This window comes from Scardinius erythrophthalmus (assembly GCF_964197995.2).
Source record: "Scardinius erythrophthalmus genome assembly, chromosome: 10".
NCBI classification, from domain to species: domain Eukaryota; kingdom Metazoa; phylum Chordata; class Actinopteri; order Cypriniformes; family Leuciscidae; genus Scardinius; species Scardinius erythrophthalmus.
Genome location: NC_138230.1, coordinates 28,026,444 through 28,042,453, shown reverse-complemented (window position 1 = coordinate 28,042,453; position 16,010 = coordinate 28,026,444). Strand labels below are relative to the sequence as shown.

At 39.5% G+C, this 16,010-nt stretch overlaps 2 protein-coding genes across 2 annotated transcripts in view; both read left to right on the top strand.

The window, feature by feature from the left end:
* Positions 1-4,570, top strand: part of arid1ab (AT-rich interactive domain 1Ab) — a 110,259-nt gene extending 105,689 nt beyond the window's left edge. The window contains exons 18-20 of the mRNA XM_081377340.1: positions 20-848; positions 936-1,066; positions 1,157-4,570. Of these exons, the coding sequence (XP_081233466.1) occupies positions 20-848; positions 936-1,066; positions 1,157-3,070 (2,874 nt within the window). The 3' untranslated portion in view covers positions 3,071-4,570. The remainder of the gene's footprint in view (positions 1-19; positions 849-935; positions 1,067-1,156) is intronic.
* A 4,127-nt stretch (positions 4,571-8,697) lies between these two features.
* The window catches only part of zdhhc18b (zDHHC palmitoyltransferase 18b), a 29,960-nt gene continuing 22,647 nt past the window's right edge, over positions 8,698-16,010 (top strand). Inside the window, exons 1-2 of the mRNA XM_081377339.1 lie at positions 8,698-10,131; positions 15,332-15,492. Of these exons, the coding sequence (XP_081233465.1) occupies positions 9,890-10,131; positions 15,332-15,492 (403 nt within the window). The 5' untranslated portion in view covers positions 8,698-9,889. The remainder of the gene's footprint in view (positions 10,132-15,331; positions 15,493-16,010) is intronic.

The window sequence follows — 16,010 nt, the reverse complement described above, 5'->3', positions numbered from 1 at the left end:
AAACCTTTCTCTCATATAGAATTACACGCAGAAGAGACCGGTTGATGGTGTTTATGGTCCTCCTGCAAAGCGTCATGAAGGGGACATATACCCGTTTAGTGGTCAGCAGCAGGGACCCCAGGCCCCAGGTGGACCTCAGTCCCAACCAGAGATGTATAACCAGTATAATACCTATCCAGGCTCAGACAGACGCCCACCTGGCCCACAGAGCCAATTTCCTTTTGGTTTTGGGAGAGATCGAGGACCTAACATGGGTGGTCCAAACACCCAGCCCTCCATGCAGCCGCAGATGATGGGTAGCTCCATGAGTGTGCCCTCAGTCCCCGATGGACCCCAAGGTCCCATGTGGCCTGGGCGTAATGAGATGAACTACCCAAACTATCATAATCGCCAGGGGCCCCCTGGTGTCCCTTCTCAAGGTCAAGGCTACCATAGCATGAATCGTTCTGAAGACATGATGCCTTCAGATCAGCGCATGAACCATGAGGGATCTTGGCCTGGCCATGTTAACCAGCGTCAGCCCCCATACGGGCCTGGAGGCTCTGGGCCACCAATGTCCAGAACTCTTCAGCCCAACTATCAATCCTCTCAGAACCACATTCCACAAGTGTCTAGCCCTGCACCCATGCCAAGACCAATGGAGAATAGGACCTCACCCAGTAAGTCTCCATACATGCACTCGGGGATGAAAATTCAAAAGGCTGGACCTCCAGTTCCTGCATCACACATTGCCCAACCGTCAGTGCAGCCCCCTCTGATTCGGAGAGACGTAGCATTCCCACCAGGTTCAATAGAGGCATCGCAGCCCATTCTGAAACCGCGTCGTCGGCTTACCATGAAAGATATTGGTAAGAGGGTCATAGCATCGTTCCCATGAATACTTGTGTCTTGGTCCATTTGTAGTGTTCTGAAAGTTGGGTTTTGTTTTGTTTCAGGAACACCAGAGGCTTGGCGAGTCATGATGTCCCTCAAATCAGGCTTGTTAGCTGAGAGTACGTGGGCTTTGGATACCATTAATATTCTTCTCTATGATGACAACAGCATTTCTAACTTTAACCTGAACCAGGTCAGTAAATTCTATAGACTATATGACTAGGGATGTGTCACGTTGGTCAACTAGTGACTTATCTATAATATATCTCTGTTCCCATTGCAGCTTCCTGGCTTCCTCGAGCTTATTGTTGAGTACTTCCGAAGGTGCCTCATTGAGATCTTTGGCATCTTGAAAGAGTATGAGGTTGGAGACCCTGGGCAGCGTACCCTAATTGACCCAGATGCCATTGACCCTGAGATGTCTGATGAGGAGGGGCCAGAGGCAGAGCAGATGGAAGAGGAGGATGAGGATGATGATGATGATGATGATGTCGAGATCAACCCTGTTCATACGTCACAAGTCCAGGTCAAGCAGGAGAAAGAGGAGTCTATGCAGGGTCAAAAATGCAATGAAAAGAATGACATAGAAGAGAGGGAAGGCGATGATACTTCATGCAAAGATCATCTCAGATCATCTACCCCACTGCAGGACTCGTGTGCCCCCCAGGAGAGGCCAAAACAGGCTAGTAAATTTGACAAGCTTCCCATCAAGATATTGAGGAAAAAAGACCCGTTTGTGATTGGGCGCACTAGTAAATTGGGTCGGCGGCAAGCCTTTGATAGTGGTCTTATCCATTGGAGTGTGGGTGGTGGTGACACCACCGAGCATATACAAACCCATTTTGAGAGCAAGATGGAACTCTTGAAGCATCAGAAACGGGTGCCAGTGAATGTTGAGCCACGTAAGAAGGTATCTCAAGTAGTGGAAACTGTTATGGATAATGCGCAGAAGGCTCAGACAAATGAAGAGCAGCAACAAGTACAACCTCAGTCATCCTCAAATCAACCATTGTCAGAAGGTAAAAGTACTACAACAGCAAGTACGTCGGCAAGTATAACGGCCACTATTGATGACGTTCTGTCGGCGAGGCGAGGCTCTGTGACTGAGGAAGCAGTCAGAGGCAACCTGAATAGCGACAAGGAGAAAAATACGTTTCTCTTTGGAATCGATCTTGCACAGCAGAGTCGCAATATCAAGATCTTGGAAGATGAGCCACATAGTAAGGATGAGACGCCGCTCTGTACACTCTCAGATTGGCAGGATGCCCTTGCTCGCCGCTGCATCTGCGTTTCCAACATTATTCGCAGCCTTTCCTTTATTCCTGGCAATGATCTGGAGATGTCAAAGCATCCAGGGCTTTTGCTGTTACTTGGTCGGCTTGTGCTGTTGCACCATCGACATCCTGAACGCAAGCAGGCTCCGGTTACCTATGAAAAAGAAGAGGAGGAAGATGAAGGTGTCAGTTGTGAGAGAGACGAGTGGTGGTGGGACTGTCTTGAGGTTTTGCGGGAAAACTGCTTGGTCACATTAGCAAACATCTCAGGTCAGCTGGACCTCTCCATCTATCCAGAAAGTATTTGCTTGCCACTGCTGGATGGCTTGCTCCACTGGGCTGTGTGCCCTTCGGCCGAAGCGATTGACCCCTTCCCCACGCTGGGGCTCAACGGGACACTGTCTCCCCAGAGACTCGTCCTCGAAACCCTTAGTAAGCTTAGCATCCAGGATAACAATGTTGACCTCATTCTGGCTACACCACCTTTCAGCCGCTTGGAGAAGCTCTACGGCTCCCTTGTGCGCATGGTCGGTGAGCGCAAAGTACCCGTCTGCCGGGAAATGGCGGTGGTGCTGCTAGCTAATCTGGCACAAGGCGACAGCGTCGCGGCCCGGGCTATTGCTGTGCAGAAAGGAAGTGTTGGAAACCTTCTTGGCTTCTTGGAGGACAGTCTTGCAGCCACCCAGTTTCAACAGAGTCAGGGCTCGTTACTGCACTTACAAGGTGCACACTTCGAGCCCACTAGTGTGGACATGATGCGGCGGGCGGCACGAGCCCTGTACGCTCTTGCCAAAGTGGAAGAGAACCACTCGGAGTTCACGCTGTTTGAGTCACGGCTACTGGACATATCTGTGTCCCCACTTATGAACTCTTTGGTGTCCCATGTAATCTGTGACGTACTTTTTCTGATCGGCCAGTCATGACAGCCGTGGGGGTGATCATGTTTTTCCCCACTCGTTTTTTTAATGTGTGTGTGTCTGCGTGAGTGGAGAAAATTTAACAGCGAAACTGACTGACTGTATGTTCATTTTTTTAATTTATGCAAAATCACCTCAGATTCCACTGTCTATCCTGTCTATCCTTGCTTTGCTCTAAAGGAAGGATATACCATTAAGTCCCGATGGATTTGACATGTATAAGAATTAAACTAACAAGGATGTGCCGATCGAGATCCTTACCTGCAAGAGTGCGCTGCCCTTTGGACTTTTTTTTTGTAAGGAAAAATAAAATTACAAAAAAGACACAAAAAACAAAACTGTAACCAAAGTTGCTGTCACGTTTACAGTGAGTTTGGGGAAAAATTGTGCCCATATTCACCTTTCGGGTGAGGAAGGGCATGGAGACGACCATAATCTGGTTCTTGGAGGCTAAATGGACTTGCAGACTCTGGTGTGTGGTATAAATTGCTGTAACTTTGATTAAATATATACTTAGCCCTAAAGGAACCAGGTCGTTGGCTGTGAACAGAAATGTAAATGGGAGGCCTGTGCAGTAGATTGTAGGACTTTTTTTCTGTACTGTACACCTTAAAACTGTAAACATACTGTAATAATACTGTTTCACACTGAGATAATGCTGGCTTGGCAGCAAAAAAACTGTAGTTTTTAAAAATGATTTTAGTTCGTTGAGAGAGGAAAAAATGGCTTTCCCCCCAAAGTTACGTGAACCTACAACACCCCGACCTCTTCTTTGTCCCTCGATTGTATGACTTGACCCTTAAAGAAATCACCTCTTAGGACTGGTCTTGAGCTCTAGATGCAGTCCAGGCTGCAGTGTATATAATGATGTTGTAAATTACACTTTGCTCTTTTTCTTTCTCTCTCATCTTATGGCGCTCTTCACCGTTTTTAATCTTTGACGAATTAAAGGTTTCACTCAACAGATCTCTCATTGCGCATTGCCATGTGTTTATTTACCACCTTCCTCTCCTTACATCTCTGGTTGTAGGGATGCAATGTTTTGCCATTGCGATCCCATACACATAACATTTCAATTCCTTTTTTTTTTAAAGCTGTAGAGGCATATATCAAACCAGACAAGTCCATTAACTCCAACCGATTTCATCATCATTCACCGGAACAAAGATACAATAAACAAGTTTGTTTTCCCCTCTTTCCCAGCGGTTTCCTTAGTCGATTCCAGTGCTATGGATTCATATTTGTATTTCAGATGATGTAGCTAAAATCTTGTTGTAAATTCCTTTTCCCCCCCTTTTGGCTTAATGAATATCATTTATTCCGTATGAAATCTTTATACTATATGTTCCACGTGTTAAGAATAAATGTACATTAAATCTTGGTAAAACGTTTGTGATTGATTTATTTATATAAATTATCAGTTTTGCAGTTTATGAATTTATACATGTTAAGATGTATGCACTGCATTTGTTGCATTTTTGATTCCCACATATATTTTTCCTCAGTAAAAAAAAAAAAAAAAAAAAAGTGATACAGTTGTGGTTGGAACCAAATAAGGCAGTTATAATGGAAGTAAACGGTAATGCTCAGATGCTAGTGTTTGGCAAGTATAGCCACAAGTCTTTAATGTTATCCGTTCAAATGTTGTTACGATCCTACAAACTGTATGTGCACAGTTGCTGTCCAGTAATTCCACATCATGACTCTGTCAACACGTTAATTTGTACATTTTCAAATGCACAAGGTTACCTTAAAGGTCAAAATCCTAATATGTATAGGTGACAGTGGCACAACTAAAGTTTGTTCACCTAGAACCTTAGTGCCACTGCAAAAGTGATTTGGACAACTTCACAGCCTAATAACTCCTATTCAGGTAAGTGCTTAAATAAGTCTCACATTTCTGCTGGTAAACTTTCAAAGTTAATGTCCCATTTAATTCCATTGCAAATGTATTCTGTAACCTGTAAAAATGTATTTCTGTTGTAATCAGTTATCCTCAAGTGCTGTTGATAAGAGTATGAATTATACACTTAACAGCTTCAGATTAGGCATCTATATGTTTTAGTCTTTAGCTGTTTGGTGGAGGCCTGACTACATAAGTGTGTCTGTACTGTAGGAAGATTCTATGAACTGCAAATTGTTTTGTTTTTCTCTCAGGATTAATGGTGTCCAACCCAAAGAAAACACCTAGGCTGTTTGAAATGGAATAATTGCATACTGTAAAAATACAGGCTTCTTTAGGCTGCTTACATTATTAGTAGAATAAGTATATGAAAGTAGAATATGAAATGCATGCAGTTTTCAAAGAGAAGTTTTTCAGCATAGTTAGGTTTTGCATTGTAATTTGAGTAAAAATAAATCCATTAACATCAGACAATCCAATCAAATAATGAATCAAAGATATTTTAAACTTGCAGTTGTAAATGTACTTAATTACGCTGGAAAGCAAAGGTCAAGTAGAGTAATGCATACACAAAAGTGCATCCTGCTCATGCAATCCCCAATGTAGCCCTGTTTTTATGAGTAACGAGCACTTTAAAAGCAATATGTTTTATCAATCTCTCTCACATAACACAATACAAATGACCTAAATGATAACGATAAAATAGATCCATATATCAAGAACTCGTTTTGATTTTATTTCAGAAGTTGTATTTTATACCTTTTTTCTTTTCTTGCAAAACATACAGAGATTACATGTTTATGATATATCTATTTTATGCCTCATGCTAGCAATGAACACGTGGTTACGTCTCTCTTTAGGAATATTAGAGCACGCAATGTTAATCCCACAGCTCCATCTAACGGTTACAAGCAGATGACTTCACATATATATATATATATATATATATATATATATATATATATATATATATATATATATATATATATATATATATATATATATATATATATATATTAACCAATACTTACTTAGAAATAGATTTAAGGCCGGGCAGGGATGAGTGCAATGGGTGCTGTTTCTAAAAATCGGAGCTATCTTTTTACACACTGCCGAAAGCTACAGAAAAGACAAGTAAATGGATCGCTGCAATTCGCAGAAACAGCTGGAATCCAGACAGCGAAACGTGGATTTAGGGGTAAAATTATACCCGAAATATTGTATAGTTTACATTTAGTCATTTAGCAGACGCTTTGGTCCAAAGCGACTTAAAAATTAGGACTAAATTATTAAGCGAGTCATCGTGAAGAGGCGAAAAACAACGCAAGAAGTGCTTATAATACTAAGTTCAGTCATTGTTCAGAGTAGCATAAGCGAGGACATAAGGGAAAAAAAAGGTAGGATATAAAGGAAAAGGAAAGTCTTTTTTTTAAGGATAGTTCTTTAACATGTTGTTGGGCTAGGCAATTTGACTTTATATAACAATGAAATATAATTGATCATCCGGATTTAGATCTACCTATATAGGCCTATTGTATAATAGTTTTAGTGTAGCACAAGGCGTCAAAATGTAGACACATAACTTAGTCGATTTCTGAACACGTGCCAAGATCCATGGGACACTGGTTCTTTTGTAAGTTGTAAGGAACAGTGTCGAGGCCAACTTCCTTTAATTTAAGAAGATAATCGTTTGTTTGACTGTTTTCGCTGTTTCCCCTATGAAATCCAGTTATGCAGCAGGATGCTCTGCCACTCAGTCCGGATGAAGTGGGAGTGTCTTGCGGCGGGAAAGTGACGTCAATGCTCTTCTTGTCACGTAGTAGATGTTACTTTTCTCAGCGCTGGTCAACGTGGTTTTCATGATTTGTTATCACATTTTTCTTTTGTCAAATCAACTTACAGAATTCATGTGGTTCAGATAACAGTATTTTGAGTGTCTGTTGATTAAACCAATCTCCATTGTGTATTAACTCAAATGTTTAATTTCAATGAGCTCAAAATTAAGGCAACCAGGTTGGTTACTTTTCAAGGTAAAACAACGATACTTTTTATTTAGTTAGTTAGTTTTTTATTTAGTTATTTTATTTATTTTAAACAGTGGTGATTACTGGATGAGGGTATTTTTTGTTGTTGTTGTTGTTGTTGTTGTTGTTGTTTTTTTTAAAGCATAGACATCATGTCATAGAATGTGTAAATTCTTATCGTGTAGTCTTTTTTCTTATAATAGAAGTGCACGAATGTCTCCAGCGTGACAAAACGTGTCCGGAGGTTTAAATCATATAGGCATAATAAATACATAGACGCCCTATTGGCCGCTGGATCGTACGTCAACGGCGCCGCCATATTGCGGAGGGCAACTTTCCCATAACTTTCATTACGGGAATTGAGAAAAATGCCTGCTTGTGCGCTGCTTGGGGCTGTACAAATCGCCGCACAATTGAAAACAGGTCTCGGGGAATTGCCTTTCACAAGTAAGACTGAACATTTGTTTCTGGTTGTATTTGGTCATTATATAATTAGTAATAGTAGCCATACGTTAGTTGGCCAACTTCAGTCAAAGTTGAGTTGACATGATTTACATTATAGCTAGTTTTAGCTTAAATTATTATATTTTATATTATAAATCAAATTATATCTCAGTATGGGGTCTTCACAATTCTTATCCAAGAATAAAAAGCCAATAGTTCACCCAAAAATGAAAATTCTGTCATCATTTACTCTCCCTCAAGTTGTTCCAAACCTGTATGACTTTCTTTCTTCTGCTGAACACAAAAGAAGATATTTTGAAGAAAGTCGGTAACCAAACGACTGATGAACCCCATTGACTTCCATAGTAGGAAAAAAAAATACTATGGATGTCAATGGGGACCAGCAACTGTTTAATTACCAACCTTCTTTAAAATATCTTCTTTTGTGTTCAGCAGAAGAAAGGTAAATCATACAGGTTTGGAACAACTTGAGGGAGAGTAAATGATGACAGAATTTTCATTTTTGGGTGTACTATCCCTTTAAGGGTGATTGGGACAGTTTTTGAATTTTAGGACTTGTGCAAGATTTCTTGCCATAAATTAAAAACATCAGCCCAACACATGATATATTTCTGTAATACTGAAGATGTTACCTATCCATTTGAACAGGAAAAAAGTTTGTTATAATGAAAGTATGTGTTACATACACTTTTATGTAAACTGAGCCAAAACCCATTTCTTTGGTAATATTTGGGTGATTGGGACAGCACATCTTTTCATTAATTTAGGGTAGTCTAAGCATATCTAATGTATTTCTCAAGTTAGTTCATACTTTGATATAATTTTATATGCAATTTTGCTTTCCCTGTTCATTGTTCAGAGTCATGTTTATTTCTGTTTAACTTTATTTCTAAATGTTTATAAATCCACCCACAGTACAACACATGTAATTGAGGTAAATGAAGGCCAAAAGTCATTGAAAACATTTAAAACTCAAGTAAACAATAAAAAAATAAAAAAAAGTTTCAGGACAAACATTTCTTACAAAACAGATTAGGTAAACTGATCCAAATCTTTTTTTTTAATTTTGTTTTAGGGGGGATTATTTGGATGAGATGTTGGTACCTCCATGAATCAACTATCTGACAAACGCATTAAACCTGCACAAACCTTTAATGGAAACATGTTTATTACTGCAACACAATCAGTAAAAATGTTTTAACTATAATGTTTTTTTTTTTTTTTTTTTTTTTCTTCCCTATCACCCAAAATCATGCTGTCCCATCCACCCAAATTGTGTTTGGGTGGAGGATGGGACAAAATAAAAACAACCTATTCTAAAATAGAAACATGATATTAACATTTTTTTACTGATTTATATGAGTAGTGCACTTGCATTTAATATGTGATTTGATTATTATTTCATCAGTTTAATGTTTATTTCCTAGAAAAGTGCCATGGAAATGTCATGCCGTCAGTCTGTAGTTGCATAATCATGTAGCAATTGTTGGAACCATGTACTGCAAATTCCTTTTTCATTGTATTCTTCATGTTTATACTTCATGATGTATATCATTTTCTCCAAAGGGTTAAAATGAAGAATAAGAGGTTGCAGACATTTCTGCAATTTTCTTTGTTCTATTGCCTGTAATATTCTCTATTTTTATTACTGAGAAAAAACATACTGTATTCTTATAACTCAACAACTGAGAACTATTCAAACAAGATGTATTTTACACGGTACAAGTCAACATTATTAAAGAATGGATGGATGGATGGATGGATAGATAGATGTCACTGAAGTTGGATCTGTATTATCACTACTTTCATCGCCACAACAAACTTCCAGAAATACACGCGAAACACCATCAATGTGTAATACACGAAGAGCTTTCAAAATATAAACTCCATCAATGTGTAATACACGAAGAGCTTTCAAAACATAAACACCAACGTGTAATACTCAAAGAGCTTTCAAAAGATTATGCCATGAGCATCTATTACGCAGCCTGCTGTGTGAAGAGCATCCGAGGACTGTAGCGTCACATCCTGCGTGCCATCCACATCACTGTGCGGCGGGATAAATCTGTGCAGCAGATCAATATTATTGTGCTCTAAATGTAAATACCGACCCTCATTCACAAGAGAATGAAAGCGGAACCGGAGCGGAAGGTGAAGCGTGCGTTTGCGTTACAAACAAACCATTGAATCCGCTGGTTTTTAATCGAACCATGTAGCGAGGACGCGTTTGTGACGTCGCCGCTGCATATCGCGTTACGTCACATGCTGGTAAATCCGTCGCGCGTTTCGCGATCTGTTTGCCAATAAAGCGGGACGCGGTCGGCGTGTGTGCGTGCCGTGTTTGTGTAATGACACTATTAAGCGACATCTATCCGCTCGTATCGCGCAGCAGCTGATGTTTGATGGACAGTGGGCGCGATTTCACCGCCGTAAATGATGAAAAACCGCGAATATCAGCAAATAGATCCTCAGGCACTCGCGACACCGACCCCGACGCCTCCACCGCGACCTCTACCCGAGCACAAGCCCAAAAGAGCCCGGAGAAAATGGGAGGTGTTTCCCGGGAAGAACCGCTTCTACTGTAACGGTCGCATCATCGTGGCGCGTCAGAGCGGCGTGTTGCCGCTCACTCTGGGACTCATCCTGCTCACCAGCGGACTCTTCTTCGTCTTCGAGTGAGTATGCCTTTGGCTGCTTGACCGCATGGTCACTGAGCTGGCTTGTTGATAGAACATCTAAGTTAAGCAAGTGGTGATGATGTGCTGTATGAAAGTACGAGGAACACAGCTATAGGCCTAGAGGAGATCGGGGTGAAGATGTCACAGGTGCATCTCAACGCGGTCAGGGTTTGGAGAGAAAAGTCCGATTACATCATGTCTGTTTTTACTCTACCTGTGGTTTTGTATGTTGGTCTCAAACACCTGCTTCAAAGCGGTCTTAAATGTGACCCTGGACCACAAAACCAGTCACACAGTCTGACAGTCATAATCTTTCCATTGATGTATAGTTTGTTAGGATAGGACAACATTTGGCCGAGATACAACTATCTGAACATCTGGAATCTGAGGGTGCCAAAAAATCTAATCATTGAGAAAATCGCCTTTAAAGTTGTCCATTTATGTTCGTGGTTGTGCTGCATTCACTCACAAAAATAAATATTTTATATATTTACGGTAGAAAATTTACTAAATATCTTCATGGCATAAAATAAACATTTATAATTTTGACCCATACAATGTATTGTTGGCTACTGCCACAAATATACCCGTGCAACATGTGACAAATTAGAATGTTTTTTTGTGAAATAAAGCTACGCTGACACATTAGATCACTGTTAAAAAATTCTCATGTCGTGTACATAAGTTTTTTTTTTTTTTTAAATGTAAGTCAGTGGTAACATGAATAATGATTTATACAAAAATATTAAGCAGCATTAATAGTAAGTTAAGCAGCATTAATAGTAAGTTAAGCAGCATTAATAGTAAGTTAAGCAGCATTAATAGTAAGTTAAGCAGCATTAATAGTAAGTTAAGCTGCATTAATAGTAAGTTAAATAAGAAGTGAGAAGAAATGTTTTTGATCAGCATATTAGAATGATTTCTGAAGGATCATGTGGCACTGAATAATTAATTGCCTTTTAATTTATTACATTTAAAAAGAATCTTCCCTATAGTTATTATAATGAAGGATTTTTTTTCTTCCTTTTTTTGCAAGATTGTACTGTGTTCATAAGACAGAAGTATTTTTCATAAATGTCAGATTGGGCCGAGTTGTCACGTTTTATCAGCATTTCATAAAAAAAAAAAAGGAATTAGTGTTAATAAACAGTAGCTAGGTTTCCAATGTGACAACTTGCCCTATTTATGTGACAATGTGTCATTCTATAGAATCAACATTGGACTGATTAATCTGATATTGTGTTTTTTTTATCAATATATATAAAATATATATATATATATATATATATATATATATATATATAATATATATATGTGTGTGTGTGTGTGTGCCTGGTTAACTCTATGCAGTACCTCATTTATTATAACTGAATGATCATTAGACTACAACAATAAAATATAATTGGCATTATGCATGTTTTTAAAATTATTATCAGGAACGATTTTTATTTAATGTCATTATTATACAAACTAGCCTATGTGACAATGTACCCTGACCCTGCATTGGAAATCATCCAATATTCTTGTTGTTGTTGTTGTTGTTGTTGTTTTGTTTTTAATATTGTTTTAAATTCTCTGTTTATAAATTAGTTTTATTCATAATAATCACTAGATCATTAAACTACAGCAATACAAAATAATGGCCACTATCACTGATCTATATAATGACTATAACATATAGATTCTATAGAGAGCCTAAGTCCCGCCCCTCCGCTTCCGGCTCATGGGACCTTATTTCGGAAAAAATATGTATGGAAGTCAATGGCGAAAGACAACTTATCTTTTTATTCCTTCTGAACTGTGCCCTGAATTACACATATGATGTTTGTCAATTTAAAAGGTAATTATGAAAGTAAAGAAAGTCGCAGTTTGTCATAAAACAGAAGAGTAACGTTTAGTTTTATTTGAAAATCGCTCAATGAACTACATCTCTCGTCTCGCACTATGTACGTCACAAGATCCGTTGCTCGTATGTGTGTATTCTGGCTCAAAACACTCAGGCATGACGGCGTAACGTTACGATTATAATGTAAGACTATAGAAAAAATGTCAGACGTTAGCTTCAGTAAAGTTAGCTTCATTCATTGAGAGAAAAGGTATGACATCCCATGTGCGCCTTCTGGGTTTGTAGTCTTTGTAATTACATATTTTCACAGTCTTATACCTCACTATATACCACTACCATGCAATATTTTTCCGAACTAAGGTCCCATGGTGGTCGACCGGAAGGGAAGGGACTTAGGCTCTCTATAGAGCTGGTAAGTCCCGCCCCTTCCGCAAAACCCCGCTGGACCTCAAAGTTGAAAAACCGTCAATGCAAGTGAATGAGAGAAAATAATTATTTTCTGGTCCCGTTTGAATTGTGCCATGAATGTGAACATATGTTGTCTGTGAATTTTTTTATATAACTTTTCGTGTAAAGAATGATACAATTTAGCGGGTAGGAGTTTGATACGGTTAGACTTTGTGTGAGAGCACTTTGTGGACTACAACTCTCGACGCGTTTGAAACGTCAACACCACTAGCACACAGACTAGCTCATGGATCCCGCTAAACATGGCTGTGTCTTTGGTGCACTTCACCGCCTTCTGTCAGGGAGAGGACAAAATGAGGTTTGAGGTTGGCGAAAACCACGGGTAAGTCAACTTTATGGGGTGACGTCACATAGGCGACATGTAGTCTTTCTCGTTATGTCTTTTCCACAACTGCTAGCCGAAGAATCATACCATATACTGTCAAACTCGGAACATGAAAAGTTATATAAAAAATTCACAGACAACATATGTTCACATTCATGGCACAATTCAAACGGGACCAGAAAATAATTATTTTCTCCCATTCACTTGCATTGTCAGTTTTTCAACTTTGTGGTCCAGCGGGGTTTTACGGAAGGGGCGGGACTTACCAGCTCTATATAGATCAGTGGCCACCATAGACATAATAAATACTACTCGTGAGTGTATTTATTATGTCTATGGTGGCCACTATGCATATTTTCTGCGTCCATAGCAACGCTCTGTTTTTCATGGCAACGGTGTGTTATACCAGAGAATGTCTTATAGAAAGAGAATTGGCACTCTTTGCTTACTTCCGGTTTCTGGACTGGCTGCAGTAACACGTCTCTTTCCATGTGGGGGCGCTCGCAGGCGAGTGCAGAATGAATGGAGGTCTATGGCGAAAAACCCTCAAAATCCACTTTTCTCAGGATATAATTTTTTGTCTAGTAATTTGAATGTTGTATTCGAAAGGAGATGCAAAGAAATTACACATGGCTGGGTGTTAGATTTTTTAGAGTCACTTATTTGGTTTAAAAAGTCTTTTAAAATGTCAATGACGTCAGAATGCTGACGTCATTAGCATAATGCTAGCGTGTTATGGGCAAAAACAACTCAACCTGTAAGAAATCGAAAAAAAATTTGTACTCATTCATTCAACTTTCGACCTATAACCCATGTTGAACTTGCAAAACCTACAATAAAATCTGAGATTTCTCAACGGCAATCGGGTGAAAGAGACACATTTAGCCGTCTAGCCCCATAGACTCCCATTCAGTCTGCACTCGCCCGCGATCACCTCCAGTGGAATTCTAATGGAACTGCAACCAAGATCGATACAATGGGGCTAATAGGAAGTGCCAAGGCTCTCCGTAGACGGGCTCTGGTTATACTTAGCAGCGGTCTGTTATGCCTGGTTCAGATTACACGATTTTTTTGTCTGTTACATGGTCACTGTGTCAGATTACATGATTTTGACTCCTAAAAATCTTGGCATGTCGTGGAGAAGAAACATGTCAGACTACACGTTGCTTTCCGACCATCGCGAGCCGTCTCACACACTCACTCATTAATTCACTCGCACATACACATGCTCACTCACACTACACAGCACGCACTCACACACGCTCACTCACTCACATACACGCTCACTCACTCACATACACGCACTCTCTCACACACACACTCACACAGTCACACACACTCGCTCACACACTCACTCGCGAACACACACTCTCTCGCGAACACACACTCTCTCTCACTCACTCAATCACTCGCGCGCGAACACACACTCTCTCTCTCACTCACTCACTCACTCACTCACGATCACTCGCGCCGTCGTCGTACCGTTAAAAAATTAAACATGCTAGTCTTTTTGTCGTGATGCCGTGAAGCATCGCAGACGCAACGTAGGTTGTCGCCCACTATGACACACTATACGAGATGAAACGATCGAATCTTGCGTCCCGACGCCCGTTGTCGTTTGCGAATCCCCACGACACCCTACGTCAAACGGATCGTGCCAAAATCGGGCTAAAATCGTGTAATCTGAACCAGGCATTATCAAGAAATAACAGACTGCATTCTACATTAGAATTCAACCAAGCCATGTAATAATTCTGAATAATACAAGCTTGTTTTGTGATATAAATGGTTACAGATATATTGTCTAACTACATGTATATCTCAATTGTGACAATGTCTGTTATTAAAATAGCCTAACTTTATTTAACCTGTGAATTCTTCTGTTGAAGTTCAGAGACCCAAATAGTGCCATTTCAGTAGAATTGATATTAGTCCTGATAATACTTTGCAAAGTGTGCATATGGCAAATATCAACTGGTCAAACACATGTCTCTTTTCTTGGGCAATAATATTGAAAATGTTCAATAGCTTCATTTGTGAGCAAGACGATTGCTACAAACTGAAAACAAACTTGCCTCATTTAAACAATAATAGAAAATGTTCTATAAATCTGCATGTGAAATGTACGGTCTCTCTCGAGACAATTTTTGTACTGAGGCCACTTTTAGGGACTTAATTAATGATGTATGGTTACTTAAAAGTGGCTCATTTAATTTTAGTGTTAATCATACCCCTCATTTTAAAGCAATTCCTTGTGGATACAGCACATTATGTGGAGATTCATTTTGATTCTGTAGATCAAATATTCATGTTTCATTAGGTTTATGTTCTTTATTTTCAATGTACTGCAACCCTTTAGACATCAGTTCTTGTTTGGTTCCTCTTACACAACCACCGCTGTCTCTCGTTCTCTTTATAGTGCGTTGGTTTAGCATTAGACATTGGATTTGGGATCTGCAGAGCTGCAGGGAATGGAACCATTTAATGGAGCACTATATTTTAAAGCTTCATTGTTCCGCAATCAATGTTTTCCTAATTGAGCCGTTCTGTGGTTACAGCTGCCCGTTCCTGGTGAAGCACCTCACCAGCTGCATCCCGGCCATCGGAGGGGTCCTTTTTGTGTTTGTCGTCATCTCTCTCTTCCAGACCAGCTTCACGGATCCGGGGATTCTGCCTCGGGCAACACCAGAGGAGGCCGCAGACATTGAGAAACAGATCGGTGAGGGAGCACACATCTCCACGGGTCCATGGTTATGTTAAGAAAGGATAGAGTATAGGCTGTATATGGCATACTAGATTTAGTTTAATCTAGTTTGTGAAACCTAATGTGTGCACTATGCCATTTTTTTTTATCTTTTAGACACCCCCAAATATGATCATCTTTGTGTGAGGGACACCCATTCTAAAATGTATAAGGCACCTACAGATTTTCCTTTCGTAAGACCCAATTTATATTGTACTGTGCTGTTATAAATGTGTAAAATAAATTTGAAAATATTTAGTTTATTTTGTTTACAAATTTAAATTTATTTTAAATGTAGCCTATTATAATACATTAATTTGTAAAAAAATAAAAAAAATAAAAAGGGAAAAAAAAAGTCTGCAACTAATTCACAGTGTAATTCAGTGAGTGTTGTTCAGTTAGGCAAGTCAAGGCATTGTATTATGGGATAGAGTGCCCGGTGCATTGTGCTACATTTTGACAAATGTATTGGGTCCTCCACATTCATATCTCTC